General features: G+C 40.7%; 1 protein-coding gene and 1 non-coding gene across 2 annotated transcripts in view; both read right to left on the bottom strand.

Moving 5' to 3' along the window:
• Positions 1–6,118: 6,118 nt before the first annotated feature.
• TRNAG-UCC (transfer RNA glycine (anticodon UCC)) lies at positions 6,119–6,191 on the bottom strand. The gene has a single exon. It is a non-coding gene; the product is annotated as a tRNA-Gly (tRNA).
• A 5,085-nt stretch (positions 6,192–11,276) lies between these two features.
• Positions 11,277–15,901, bottom strand: part of ENTPD3 (ectonucleoside triphosphate diphosphohydrolase 3) — a 33,044-nt gene continuing 28,419 nt past the window's right edge. The window contains 4 exon segments of the mRNA XM_007447343.1: positions 11,277–11,513; positions 14,377–14,514; positions 15,504–15,614; positions 15,808–15,901. The exon segment at positions 15,808–15,901 is cut by the window's right edge and continues 8 nt beyond it. Coding sequence (XP_007447405.1) covers positions 11,277–11,513; positions 14,377–14,514; positions 15,504–15,614; positions 15,808–15,901 — 580 coding nt within the window.

The raw sequence follows: 15,901 nt of genomic DNA, 5'->3' as shown, positions 1-15,901 counted from the left end.
GAACCCCCCCCCCCCACCCCAGTGGTTGTAAGTGTAGGGTTAGATTGTTTATTTGAGATTTTTCTTGTTTCTTGAGATAAGATTGTATTGCCATAAACTTCCCTCTTAGAACTGCTTTTGCTGCATCCCATAGGTTTTGGTTTGTCGTGTTTTCATTGTCATTTGTTTCTATGTACTTTTTAATTTCTTCTTTGATTTCTTCGGTGATCTGGTTATTTAGTAGTGCACTGTTTAGCCCCCATGTATTTGTGTTTTTTACAGTTTTTTTTCCTGTAATTGATTTCCAATCTCATAATGTTGTGGTCAGAAAAGATGCTTGATACAATTTCAATTTTTTAAAATTTTCTGAGGCTTTATTTGTGACCCAAGATGTGATCTATTCTGGAGAATATTCCATGTGCACTTGAGAAGAAAGTGTATTCTGCCACTTTTGGGTGGAATGTTCTATAAATATCAATTAGATCTATCTGGTCTATTGTGTTATTTAAGACTTGTGTTTCCTTAATTTTTTTCTGTTTGGATGATCTGTCCATTGGTGTGAGTGGGGTGTTAAAAGTCGCCTACCATTATTGTGTTAACTGTCGATTTCTACTTTCATGGTTGTTAACATTTGCCTTATGTATTGAGGTGCTCCTATGTTGGGTGCATAAACATTTTTAACTGTTATATCTTCTTCTTGGATTGATTCCCTTGATCATTATGTAGTGTCCCTCCTTATCTCTTGTAACAGTCTTTAAAGTCTATTTCATCTGATATGAGTATTGCTACTCCAGCTTTCTTTTGATTTCCATTTGCATGGAGTATCTTTTTCCATCCCTTCACTTTCAGTCTATATGTGTTCCTAGGTCTGAAGTGGGTCTCTTGTAGACAGCATATATATGGGTCTTGTTTTTGTATCCATCCAGCTAGTGTGTGTCTTTTGGTTAGGGCATTTAATCCATTTACATTCAAGGTGTTTATCGATATGTATGTTCCTTACCATTTTCTTAATTGCTTTGGGTTTGTTTTTGTGGGTCTTTTTCTTCTCTTGTGTTTCCCACCTAGAGAAGTTTCTTTAGCATTTGTTGTAAAGCTGGTTTGATGGTGCTGAATTCTGTTAGCTTTTGCTTGTCTGAAAACCTTTTGACTTCTCTATCGAATCTGAATGAGATCCTTGCAGGGTAGAGTAATCTTGGTTGTAGGTTTTTCTTTTTCATCACATTAAGTATATCCTGCCACTCCCTTCTGGCCTGTAGAGTTTCTGATGAAAAATCAGCTGCTAACCTTATGGGGATTCCTTTGTATGTTATTTTTTTTTCCTTTGGTGCTTTTAATATTTTTTCTTTGAATTTAATTTTTGTTAGTTTGATTAATATATGTCTTGGTGTGTTTTTCCTGGGGTTCATCCTGTATGGGACTCTCTGTGCTTCCTGGACTTGGGTGACTATTTCCTTTCTCATGTTAGGGCAGTTTTTGACTATAATCTCTTCAAATATTTTCTTAGACCCTTTCTTTTTCTCTTCTTCTTCTGGGACTCCTGTAATTCGAATGTTGGTGCGTTTAGTGTTGTCACAGAGGTCTCTGAGATTGTCTTCAATTCTTTTCATTCTTTTTTCTTTATTCTGTTCCTCGGCAGTTATTTCCACCATTTTGTCTTCCAGCTCACTTATTCGTTCTTCTGTCAATGGACGTTTAGGTTGTTTCCATGTCTTGGCTATTGTGAATAGTGCCTCTATGAACATAGGAGTGCATGTATCTTTTTGGATTAGAGTTTTGTCTGGATATATGCCCAGGAGAGGGATTGCTGGATCATATGGTAATTTTGTTTTTGGTTTTCTGAGGAACCTCCATACTGTTTTCCATAATAGCTGTACCCACTTACATTCTTGCCAACAGTGTAGGAGGGTTCCCTTTTCTCCATGTCCTCTCCAGCATTTGTTATTTGTAGAGTTTTTAATCATGGCCATTCTGGCTGGTGTGAGACCATTCCTTTGTCTTTTCTCTACTTTCTGAGGGTTTGCCTCAATGTTATCTTCCAACCCTTCTAGTTAGCTTTTAACGTCTGCTATCAGGTTTTTAATTTTCAAGAGTTATTTTTTTCTGAATCCCACCTACCTTTTTAAAAAATTTGTCAGAGGACTTCCTGGTGATCCAATGGTTAAGAATCCCCCTTCCAGTGCAGGGGATGTGGGTTCGATCCCTGGTCGGGGAACTAAGATCCCACATGCCGCAGGGCAACTAAGCCTGTGTATGCTGCAACTACTGAGTCCTCATGCCACAACTAGAGAGCCCAAGCGCTCTGGAGCCTGCACACTGCAACAAAAGATTCCCTCATGCCGCAATGAAGATCTGATGCAGCCAAATAAGTAAATAAATACATTAAAAAATTATTTATTTTATTTATTTACTTTTGGCTGCATTGGTTCTTCGTCGCTGTGTGCAGGCTTTCTCTAGTTGTGGCGAGCCGGATCTACTCTTTGTTGTGGTGCACGGGCTTCTCATTGTGGTGGCTTCTCTTGTTGCGGAGCATGGGCTCTAGGCGCACAGGCTTCAATAGTTGTGATGCATGGGCTCAGCAGTTGTGGCTCACAGGCTCTAGAGCGCAGGTTCAGTAGTTGTGGCACACGGGCTTAGTTGCTCCATGGCATGTGGGCTCTTCCCAGACCAGGGCTCAAACCCATGTCCCCTGCATTGATAGGCACATTCTTAACCACTGCGCCACCAGGGAAGTCGTAATAAATCCTTTTTTTTTTTTTTTTTTTTTTTTTGCGGTTCTTGGGCCTCTCACTGCTTTGGCCTCTCCCGTTGCGGAGCACAGGCTCCAGACTCACAGCCCCAGCAGCCATGGCTCACGGGCCCAGCCGCTCCGCGGCATGTGGGATCTTCCCGGACCGGGGCATGAACTCGTGTCCCCTGCAGCCGCAGGCGGACTCTCAACCACTGCGCCACCAGGGAAGCCCAACAATTTTTTAAAAATATGTATTACCCTGGTGGCGCAGTGGTTGAGAGTCCGCCTCCCGGTGCAGGGGACACGGGTTCGTGCCCCGGTCCGGGAAGATCCCACATGCCGCGGAGTGGCTGGGCCCGTGAGCCATGGCCGCTGAGCCTGTGTGTCCGGAGCCTGTGCTCTGCAACGGGAAAGGCCACAGCACTGAGAGGCCCACGTACCGAAAAAAAAAAAAAAAAAAATCTTGCAGCATATTACCAATAATTTTCCAAAATGTTGACACCAGTTTACATCCCATCAGGAGTGCTTGATGGAGCCCACATCACCCCTGACCACACACCAGGAGTATGTTTTTATCCCTGACCATGGTTCTGAAATCCAGAGAAAAGCAATGTGACTTTCCCCCTGAAGAAAGGTCAAGTTCTAAGATGATTCAGAGGTGATTTTAGGCAGACAAGAACAAAGGAACAAAATCAGGGGCCTCTTGGAATATCACTTTTTTTTTTTTTTTTAAGGAAAGAATAGGGCAAAGGACAAAAGGTAGAGGGGTGGTAAGAATAACAACAGACAGACTCTGGGTAAAGATGTATGATAGAACCCAAACATCTAATTGTATTCTTTCCTGACACTCCAATAAAAGTAAAATAAGGCTTTGCTTAGATACTTGGCAATCCTTGTTTATCATCTCATTTTTAAGCGTGGGTAGGATAAAAAGGTGATGTAAGTTCTGAGTTGTTGACTCAGGCTTCACTATCGGATGACCTGACTGTGGAACTCCAAATGTCAGCACGTTTTGTCCTTTCTCCTGGGCTGTTTGGGTTCCCCTTATATAGAAAACTCTCCTAAAGACCTGTTTGGGGGGAGAGTTAGCCAGAACCTGAGGGTTGATGGGGTTAGTGGGCTTGAGGTCTAAACACTGAATATGCTCTGGTTCTCTAAATCCTGCTGTTTTGGGTATGACACCTCCAACCTCAACTGTAACTTGTGCTTTCCAGTCCTCTTCCTGAGTTAGGGAGAGGTAGTCATCCATTAGCAAAGAGTGGGAGAAGGGATTAGGGAGCTACTAATTCTTAAACAACTTTAATCTTTAATCTTTTGATCATCCTTATTTTATACCCACCAACCCAGCTTCCAGCTGAACTCCTGAGCTTTCTGAAGATGCTGCTGTTTAAAATGGTTGATTCTCAGTTTCCTCATTGATTTAGTATTAGGCTTTCTTGGTTTGCTAACCCATTAACCCTGGTCCAGCAGCTTTTTATGTGTCAAATATGTTGTTGCCATTTTCTTCTCTCCTGTTCTCCCATGCTTGTGGATTTGTGCTGGTAGAAGCAGACTTTTTAAAAGCAGTCTGGATCCTAACCTCCTCCTTATTAAACTCTCTCCCCCTGCTGCATTCACTGCTCAGTTAATGGCAACCCCATATTTCCAGTTGCTCAGGCAAAAATTTTAGAATAATCCTAGACTCCTTCCCTCTCTCACCCCACATACACACATCAGCAAATCCTGTGGGCTCTATTTTCAAATACATGCAGGATCTAACGGTTGCTCAGAGCCTCTAGCATTACCACCCTGGTCTATACTACCAGCATCTTTTGTCTGGGTGATTCTAATAGGCTACCAATTGGTTTTCTTGTTTCTGCCCTTGCCCCTTTCACTTTATTTTTGTCACTGCAGCTAGAGAGTAAACCCTCTAAACCAGAAGCCAGATAGATGCCCCTCCTTTGTTCAGACCCCCCTAATGACTGTATCTTGCATAGTCTACTTCCTGCTAACTCTCTGACCTCATTTCCCACATCATCTACTTTTTCATTCGGCTCCAGTCACTTTGGCCTCCTCTCTGTACCTTGTGCTCCTACCTCAGGGCCTTTGCATATATCGTTTCCTTTCCTTAGAATGCTCTTCTAACAAATATTCAAATGGCTGACACCTTCACCTTCTTCAAGTCTTTGTTCAAATGTCGCCTTATCAGAAAAGACTTTGCTGACTTATTTGTATGAAGTAGCAATCCCTGTACTCCCTATCCCCTTTACTATGCTTCATTTTTCTCTGGATTAGTTGTGACCCCCTATACAATATGTATTTAGTTTCTTAGTGTCAGTTTCCTCCACAGATGTCAGTTCATGATGGCAAGGACTTTGTCTATTTTGTTTATTAGTGTAGCCACAGCACCAAGAACAGGATCTGGCTCACAGGACACTCACAATATTAGCTGAATGAACGAATATATTAAAAGAAACTGAGGAATAGAGAGCCTAAGAAGTTTAGACCAAGGTCACTCAGCAGCAGATAGCAGAACTGGGATTCAAACCAGGTTTGTGTGATGTCAGAGCCTGAGTTATTAATCATTTTGTTTGATATTTGGGAAGAATTTTTAATGAGATGTGAAACTGCTAATGGTATAATGCTATGAAAGAAGTAGATATAAAGATATAACTCCAGCATGATCTTAACTATGTGAAAACGTATAGAGAAAACGATCCAGAAAGAAAGATATCAAATATAAAGCAGAGAGTTTCTGAGTGCTTTTAAAGTATATTTTAAAACCCTCTTACTGTAGAAAATTGTGAAATACACAAAGCAGACAGAAACTATAGCAAACCTCCATGTACCCATCACCCCAGCCTCAAGGACCATCAAACCATGGACTAGTCCTGTCCCATCTGCCTTCTCCCTTCCATGTTATTTTGAATCAATTCACAGATGTGATGGTTAGTTTTATGTTTCACCTTGGCTAGGCTACAGTCCTCCATTATTCATTAATCTAATGTGATTAAAACCATAATCAGTCATTTTTAAGTAAGGGAGATTATCCTACATAATCTAGGTGAGGCTGCCCTGTGAGTTTCATACTTGCCTCACTAGCCCCAACAATCACATAATCCAATTGCTTTCAAAAACAGTTTCTTATGAAATTGAAATTACATGTATCAATGTATCTCCTATTGGTTCTATTTTTCGGATTAAATCCTGACTGCTATACTGCACATACATCATTTCATCTGAAATAATTTAGCAAGTTTCTAAACAGTAAGGATTCTTGAAAAAAAGCCACAATACCATTATCTTACCTAAACAAAAATTAACAGCAATTCACTGATAATATCAAATGTTTAAATTTCGAATTGTCTCATTTTTTTATAAAATTTTAAAAAACCTTTTTTTTGGCCACACCACTGGCATGTGGGATCTTAGTTCCCTGGACAGAAATCGAACCTGTGCTCCCTGCAGTGGAAGCACAGAGTCTTAACCACTGGACCACCAGGGAAGTCCCTGAAAATGTTTTTGAACTATGAGTTTTTTTCAGCATTTTAGTTATGGAGGAAAAAAAAGTGCACAACCAGGAAGGATTTTCTCCATGGCTCCAGCAGGGGGTGGCAGTGTCTCATGTTTCAAGAGGAAAGTAACTTGTATCATTTCTCTCCCAGCCTTAGTCTCCCAGCCCAGGGCTTACTTAGCACATGATACACTTTTGGTAAATGTATGATGAGTGAATAAATAAATGAGTGAAGGAAATACTTTTTTATACTTTTATTCATTGGCTGTACTCTGTGCCAGGTACTAGCTGAGTGCTAAATTTTCTCTTTAAAAAAAATTTACCATGAGGTACCTATTATCCCCATTATACATGAAGAAATCTAAGGGTCAAAGAGATTGAAAGACTTTGTGAAGATCATAGAGGTAGCAAGTAGCAAATCCTTGAGTTACCCCAGATCTGTATTTTATTTGTAAATGCCATATAGGACATACAGAAAGCGTATGAATGGTTGGAAAAAAGAGAACACCTGTAACTATACCCAGTTATAGAACATCACTGTCACCCCAGAAGTCTTGTTATTATGGACTGAATGCTCGTGTGCCGCCAATATTCATATGCTGAAAGCATACCCCTAATGTGGTAGTGTTTGGGTATGGGGCCTTTGGGAGGTAATTAGGGTTAGATGAGGTTATGAGGGGGGTCCACTGATCATGACGGGATTAGTTCCCTTATAAAAAGAGAGCACTCACTCTCCCTTTCTGCATAAGCAAAGAGGGAAGGTCAGCGAGAAGGTAGCTAGCTGTATACAAACCAGAGAGCTCTCACCAGGACCTGAACTGGCCAGCACCTTGATCCTGGACTTCCCAGTTTCCAGCACAGTGAGAAAATACATTTCTGTTGTTTAAGCAACCAAGTCTATGGTAGTTTATTATGGCAGCCCTAGCCAACTAAGACATCTGTTTATCTCTTTCCAAACACAACTCCTATCTTCCTCCAAATTTAAGAGTAATAATTTCCTTGCTTTTCCTTAGAGTTTACCTTCTTTGTTTAGTTTTACCTGTTTTTGAACTTTATATAAATGGAATTATTCTATCTACCTACCTACTTTATGACTTGCTTTTTAACCTCAACATTATGTTTGTAAAATCCATCCACATTGAGCATATATTTGTAGTTCTTTCATTTTTATGCTGTATGATATTTTCTAGTACAAATATATTACTATTTATTCTTCCGTTTTATGGAATGGGCATCTTGGTTGCTGGTAAGGACATTCTTAGGCATGTATCCTAATGTACATTAGAACACGCATCTCAGAGGTATATATACCTTGGCCTGGAATTTCTGGGCTATCTGGTATGCATATCTTCAACATTATTAGACAATAGCACACGTTCCCAGAGTGGTTGCACTAACTTACATTCCCACCTGCTGTAAGAGAGTTCCATTTTTCTATACTTTCACTAACACTTGGTATTGTCAGGCTTTTATATTTTGCCAGACTAATGGGTATATTGTGCTATCTTGTTATAGTTTTAATTTGCATTACCCTTATCTATTTAATGAGATTGAGCACCTTTTTATATTTATTGGACATTTAGATTTCTTCTTTAGTAAAATGTCTTTTCAAGCCTTTTGCCCACTGAGAAAAACTGGATCATCTGCCTTCTTCTCACTGATTTATAGTTCTTCATACAATCTGGTCCTTTATCCGTTATATATGTTGCAGATACCTTCTTCCACCCTATGGCTTGTCTTTTTACTCTTTTAATGGTGTTTTTTGATGAACAGAAGTTCTTAATCTAATGTAATCAACCATACCCAGTATTCTCTTATGGTTAATGCTTTTTATGTAGTGTTTGAGAAACCCTTCCCTTATTCAAGATCTTAAATTTTTTTCCTCCATTCTATCCTAAAACCTTTGTAGGTTTATCTTTCACACTTATGTCTTTCACACTTACTACCTGGGAATGATTTTTGAAAATGTAAGAGGAATGGGTTCAATTTCCTTTTTTCTCCATATGGAAATCCAGTTGTCCCACATTTTTCACTACTGCTGTGATGTGACATCTCTATCATAAATCATGCAATTGTATGTGAATGGGTATGTTGGACTACAAAATTCTAAAGTCGAACTCCTAAGTGCCACGATACTGCCTTTGTCTGTGAAAGGAAATATGATGGACATAATGCATTTTGGACTTAACTAGAATCTCAACTCACAATCTCCATCTCCAAAAATGCTTCCAGCTGGTGATGCTGGCATGTTATTTTACCTCTGAGCCCATGTTTTTCCTGCATGGTTATTGTAAGGAATAGGCACAATTTGTGACACCTAATCACTTTATCATTACTACATATTTCAAATGTAAGCACTTGCTCTGTTTGCAGCCTTGGGGCTTGGAGTTCTGTAGTTTTATTAATTTTCTATGGCTGTGTTACAAGTGGCCACAAACTTAGTGGCCTACAACAGCGCCCATTTCTGACCTTGCAACTCTGAAGTTCAGAAGTATGGGTGGGTTCTCTGCTTAGGGGCTCACAGGCTGAAATGAACATGTCAACTGGGTCAATCTCTTATTTGGAGGCTCTGGGGAGACCTGTTTCCAAGTTCATTTAGGTTGTTGACTGAACCCTGTTCTTTGCAGTTGTAGGACAGAGGTCCCTCTTCCTTGCTGGATGTCAGCCAGGGGTTGCTCTTAGTTCCTAGGGGCTGCTCTCAGGCCCTTTCTACCTAGCTTTCTCCATCTTCAAGTTAGCAATAGTCAAATCCTCCTCATGCTTTGAATATGACTTCCTTTTCTGGAGAAAATACTCTGCCTTTAAAGAGCTCATGTGATACGATTAGGCCTGCCTGGATAATCTCTCCATTTTAAGGTCAGCTGATTAATATCTGCACATCCCTTGTGCCATGTAATGATGTAATCTCAGGAGTAACACCAGAGGGTGTTACTTAGACTTTTGCCTACCACAGTAGTGCCAGATACATTACTTAGCCTGCAGATTTCGAGATGGTCTGTCTGAAAAGAATTCTTTGGTATATGTCAGAAAACTCAAAATACTTCATCAGTTCATTCCAAATTCCCAAATTGGCTAGAAATGTTGACTACAACTCATCTTCATGGAGCTTTGACCCTCTTTCCTGCACAGACGTATCTTTTTATTTGCAAACTCTTGGTGACTTGGATACTATTTTATCTGATATCTCTAGAGCTTACTGCCCACCCCTCAGTCATTTATGGAACCATAGATCAACAAATATGTTGAGTATATAATACAGTCTTAGCACTTATCCAAATCTGAGATCACACTTGGCAAGGTGTCAGGCCCATAGTAGGTATTTCTTAAATATCTGTTAAATGAATGTGTGAGTGATGAATTGCCCTTATGTAGCCTACTGTGTATTTTAGAATAAGCTATATGCACACACAAAGATAAGCAACAATATAAGAATTTATGTAGTTAGTTTTTTAAAAGTAGTCCAAGAGATAGATCATTGTGTGTGTGTGTGTGTGTGTGTGTGCATGCACATTTGTGTGCAAGGAATGCTTTGTGGAAGAAGTAGAGCTAGGATTGGGCCTTTAGAAATATGATTATTTGGTTGGATGGGAGGATGACCCACAGTCTAGGTAGGAAGAACTGTGTGAACAAAGGTGCACTTTGGGATGGGAGCAGCCATTTTGGGTGGGAATCAAGATCTGAGTGGCAGATTGTAGCCTCACAGAAGCTTTGCAATGTCAAAAAAAGTAAAGAAATGTTTGACTCAGTTATCTTAAGGAAACAAAGATTTATTAAAGTGAAGCACTTTGAACTCTCTGGAATAAAGGTAATATTAATGCATGACTTTCTTAATGCACCAGGAACGTTTCCTTAAGAAATTTTTTTTAGTTTTTAAAGCTTCCTTTCATAAATGCCACCTTGGGTCCTTAGGAGAAAGAGTACCACATGCAAGGTAACAAACACACACACTGCAAGTCACAGTAAAATAAGAGTCATTTATTCTGTATTCAGTGAACAAACTATAATCGGAAAGAATGTTTATTTTTAATTTGTAGCCATTGGACTTGCTAGAGTTCTTTCCCATCCCACTTTGGAGTTAAATGTCCCCGCAGCTTCCTTTTCTTTTCCCAAAGTCAAGAACTGTGGCTACTATGCAGAGGCCTACCATCTAGGAAAGTACTGATAATTGGTAAGCAAATCATAGAAGAGGATGTCTTGTGACAACATCAGGTGCACCTGTCGGAATGGTGGGTGAAATGCATATGGTGCTAACGATGGAAAGCCAACCATAAGCAAAAGCCTAGCAAAGGCAGAATGATCTGGAACATGATAGCCTTCCTAGGAATAAACGTTTTACAGGGGGACACAGCAATGGGAAGGGGAGGCAAGGAGGATGATACACACACAGGTGGCGATCTAACGAGCAGAGCCCTGAGAGGGAATCCCACTTCAGGAACGGCCTGTAGTTTTCTGGTAGACATTGTGCGTGTCTCTGTCCTTCAGGTTCTGCCTACATGACAGAAGCTTGGCTGGGGCCACTGTCCTTGGGGTAAAGGAAGATTTTTCCCCCAGATACAATGTTCTCCCAGTCTGAGGGAGCTCAATGTTTTGGGGGTTGTTAAGGAAAGTCTTAGTTAAGGACCAATGAGAGGAAGCCATAAAATGAGATATCTGACGGGGCCAGATGCTTACTAGACACCTGCCAGCTTCCAAACCCGCTGGGAGAAATACAGCATTTTTGAAGGAGGGAAAATGCAAACTGAGCCCTGAGGTCAATTCTTCAACGTTAAACTGTCATATTCTCAACTTACTCTTCCTCTGGGGCACTTGGATGAAAGAGCCTGACCTTGATGGCCTGTCTCTCCTCTGTTCCCCAATAGGTCAGCTAGTGGGTGGTGGGGTCTCTGGAGGAGCAATGTACACAGAACAGTTGAGAGACTCCCCAAGAGGTGCTTTGGCATAAATCAGTATCTGAGAGGCACACAGGCATTGGACTTTAGCTGTGTTTCCTGAAGATGGAAATTTTGCTTGCATTGTTTGGTGCCCCCCAGGCTGGTTATGGGCAGCCCTCAGGCTCCAGGAGCCACATTGTGAGGCTCACTCAGAGTCCACTGTGTTGTCCAAGGCATGCTGGGAACGCCTCTGGTTCCTGGATGACACACACAGGTACACAAAATATGTCAGACACAGCAAGGCCACTGCTGTGAAGAAGGTGAGGGTGCCCATAAAGGCAGACGGCTTGATGGGCAGGCGAATCAGGGGGCTTTCGGCTGGGATCTGGTTGGTCAGGCTGAGCATGTAGCCAAGAGACCAGGCTATGCTGCTGTTCCCCACCTGTGGAGTAGAGGAGACGGCTCAGTTCTCAGGGCTGGGCTTGAGGCACGGATTACATCCCAAGGGCACACCATGGTCACCCTCCTGAGACACCCCCAGGAAACTGTGGCCTAAGGAGGTCAAAGGACTTGCCTAATTTCAGACACTGCAGAGACTGGGCTAGAACCCAGGTCACTGTGACCACAAAGGCTCGAGGGCCCAATCTCCCACACTGCAGAGAAAACAGCCAGAAGAACTAATCCTCACAGCCTCGTCACAGCCAAGCGTGAAGAGGGCACAGTTAATAACAGCGAAAGTTTTTCTGTCATCGGGTACAGAAGTGTCTATAGCTAAAGAAAGAGGGTGATGCATGTTTTACTGAACCCAGGACCAGTTTCTAAGAAAAGATGGTCGGGGACTTCCCTGGTGGTCCAGCGATTAAGGCTCCACGCTGAATGCAGGCGGCCCGGGTTCAATCCCTGGTCAGGGGACTAGATCCTGCATGCTGCAACTAAGAGCCCGCGTGCCGCAACTAAAAAAAGATCCCACATGCCAAAACCAAAAAAAAGATCCCGCATGTTGCAACTAAATATCCCACACACTGCAACTAAGATCCCACACACAGCACTGAAGGTCCTGCGTGCTGCAATTAAGACCTGGTGCAGCCAAATAAATATCCAAAAAAAAAAAAAAAATTAAAAAAGAAGAAAAGAAGGTCAGTTTAAGTGGGAAGCAGACTTCGTCAGTTTCATCTGGTAGTTCCATCAATTTTTGTTTACATGTTTTTCAGCTATTTTATTAGATGTATAAATGTTTCAAATTTGCAATCTTCTATCCTCTCTATCTCAAATGATGCTCTTTATCTTAGACTATTCTGTCAGATATTAAAAAGCTACACCAATTTTCTTTTGTGTAGTATTTGCCTGATAGTTAAAAAATTTTTTTTTAACTTTCAAACTTTCCATGTCCTTTGAAAATGAACAAAACAGAAACAGACTCACAGATATAGAGAAGAGATTTTTGGTTGCCAAGGGAGAGGGAGGTGGGGGAGGGATGGATTGGGAGTTTGGGATTAGCAGATGAAAACTATTGTATATAGGATGGATGAACAACAAGGTCCTACTGTATATCACAGGGAACTATATTCAATATCCTGTGATAAACCATAATGGAAACAAATACGAAAGAGAATATATATATGTATAACAATCATTTTGCTGTACAGCAGAAATTAACACAACATTGTAAATCAACTATACTTCAATAAAATTTTTAAAAAACCCAAAAAATGTTCCATGTCCTTAAAGACTGTTTCTCTTATAAACAACATATACTTCATTTTAAAAAGTCCAATCTGACAGTGCCTTTTAACTGGTAGGTTTAGTGCATTTATGATTATTGTGATTATTAATATATTTGGACTGCTTTCTAATACCTTAGTTTTAAATTTTCAATAAGTGCTATTTCCCTATGTTTTTTTTTTCATTTATTGCCTTAAAAATGATATAAATATGTACCACTTTACAAGATGAGCGTTTCAGGCCACTCTTATGTCCCTGTATCCTATGACCCTCAACCGTACCCCCATCACATTGGATATTAGCTATACTAGAATTCTGGGTTGTTATAAATGGATTCTTCTCTTTTACTTTTCTTTGGTGTTTCTTTTTTCATTTTTAATATAAATTTTAAGCCACAACATCATTTATTCTTCCTATATTTTTATACATCTGGATTTATTTCTCTTCTTATTTGATCACTTCCTCCAAAAATATTTTGGATGTAAATCTTTGCATGGCAAATCTTCTGAAGTCTATTTATACCCTCACATTTGAATACTAATTTGATCGAGTATTAAATTCTTCATAAATAAAGGAAAGGAACTTGAAACCTAGAATTCTGTTTCCCCCCAAATTGGTATTTAATGGAAAATCATTCCCCATTCTCATAATGTACTTTCCTGGTAATTAGATTAATTAGAAACAAAGCTTGGAGAGTACATGCCACCAACAGTCCTTAAACATCTCCAGACATCCTTAATTTTTATAGATGACTCAGTTTTATCTATGTAAAAGTAAACAGTCACAGGCCTAATGCTGGATATTGCTTGCTTTAATCTAATTATTGCTGAAGCTAACATCGAACAGACTGACTCCAGACATACTTTAGGCTTTACATCTGCTATTCCTGAAATGAGAAAACCCTCCCAGAATCTGGGGAACAGAGTGCTGGATGAAAATATCAGCAGGGCTGAGTCCTGAAAGCAAGGTACAGAGGCCCCTCACCAAATAGTCACCTGGTAAGAACTGTCATTCCAGCACTGGACCATTCTGGACACTTGAGAGTGAATACAGTGACCTCATACTCATTCTAAGATCAAATTCTTATTTAATGCTGCTTATTTAATCCTTATTCTCTGAAGCATAGATCTCACTCTGACATTTGTGTAAAATGGAGAGCAATTAGTTACTGTTCTCTTAACAAAATTGTTACATTTGAAGCTTCTTGTCAGGATGAAAAGTCTCTGTTCCTTAACATATTTATGTATTCACTCAACAACATTTACTAAGCACCTTCCATGTTCTTGGCCCTGTGCTGAATGCTAGGAATATGAGGATGATAAAACAAGTGTTGCCGCCACGGAGCTCAGAGTCCACAGTTCTTGGCATCTAATCCTTAACTCATGTGGAAGGTTTCTGATGACCACTTCCTCTGAATTCTCCATCATCTCTTCTCATAAGCTCACCAGGGATCAAGTCTCATTGGCTCCATTTAGCAAGTTAAATCCCCAAGTCCCACTTATCTTCTACATTTCATTCACACACATACACACAAGCATCTATTTTGAGAGAAAGAGGAGGAAACAGTTTGTGCTTTGACTTACCTCTTTTTTAAAATGTATTTGGGGCCAGGTGTTCTCGGTGAATTGGTATCCATTTACAAGCAAGTGGTAGATATAATGGGCTGAGAAGCAGTAGGAGCGAGCGTACTCCTCATCAAACCGGGGGAGCAGCAGTGGGAGCTGAAGGCAGGTTCAAAACAGGGAGGAGGCAGGTTTTAAAACACACATTTCAGGGACTTCCCTGGTGGCGCAGTGGTTAAGAATCTGCCTGCCAGTGCAGGGGTCACGGGTTCGAGCCCTGGTCCGGGAAGATCCCACATGCCGTGGAGCAACTAAGCCCGTGTGCCACAACTATTGAGCCTGCGCTCTAGAGCCCATGAGCCACAACTACTGAGTCCGTGCGCCACAGTTACTGAAGGCCACACGCCAAGAGCCCATGCTCCACAACAAGAGAAGCCACCTCAACAAGAAGCCTGCACACCACAACGAAGAGTAGCCCCCGCTCTCCGCAACTAGAGAAAGCCCGCACGCAGCAGCGAAGACCCAACGCAGCCAAAAATAAAAAAACAACAAAAAAAACAAAACCCATTTCAGAACAGCTTAGGTCAGCCGTCATATTTTAAAGAATCTTATCACCCAGAATTTAATAATTAAAATTACTATAAAATAATACAATGATAAAAATATCCCTGTTTTATGTTCATTTGTTTTATTTGTTTTATTTTTTTACGTTATTCCACATATACGTATTTGTCTTCCTCCGTCTGACTTATTTCACTAAGCATAATACCCTCCGGGTCCACTCATGTTGTTGCAAATGGCAAAATGTCATTATTCTTTATGGCTGAGTGATATTCCATTGTACATATACACCATATCTCCTATATCCCCCCCCCAAATCCCTATACAACATCACAGAAGAACAATCTAAGTTTATAGAGTGCTTATGACGTGCCAAACACTGTTATAACCATTGTGCCCATGGTTAGAACATTAATCCACAACGCAGCTGTGAGGTGGGGTCCCTTACTATCCCCATCTTATGGATGTGGTGAAAGGAGGACAGCATAAAAGTCAAATTCAGAATATACACACACATGCACACAAATGGAATCTACTCTGCTGTACTGTTTCGTACCAATATGGATCCTTTCTCTTTAAATACTGACCTTACCCCAATTCTGTGAGCAGAAATTCCAGGTGCTTGAGTTGAAGGTGTGCAGGGAAAAGCTACCCGAAAGGTTGAAAGCACTGGCTGTGTAGTAGAATCCTGCAAAAGCCTGTAAGGAAGTCGTGCAGAAGGAAATCAGTTCTCAGAATGGGATATAATATGGAGGTTTCAGAATGGGATATAATATGGAGGTTTCAGGGTACTGAATAAGAAAGTGGGAAACTCAGCAGAGGAAAAATAGAAAGGTGAGAAAGAAATATTCAATGGGGAAAAAAGGAATCTTTCCATATTTTTGCCCTTACCAGAAATGACCCTTTAACTTTTGGCTGATATACCCCATTGAAGGAACAGACTTCTCTGTCATGGCAAGCACTGAAGTTAAATAGGGAAGCCACC

This window comes from Lipotes vexillifer, unplaced genomic scaffold (assembly GCF_000442215.2).
Source record: "Lipotes vexillifer unplaced genomic scaffold, Lipotes_vexillifer_v1.1 scaffold1134, whole genome shotgun sequence".
In the NCBI taxonomy this organism is placed as follows: domain Eukaryota; kingdom Metazoa; phylum Chordata; class Mammalia; order Artiodactyla; family Lipotidae; genus Lipotes; species Lipotes vexillifer.
The sequence above is the reverse complement of the archived record's forward strand: the minus strand, read 5'-3'. Positions and strand labels throughout refer to the sequence as shown.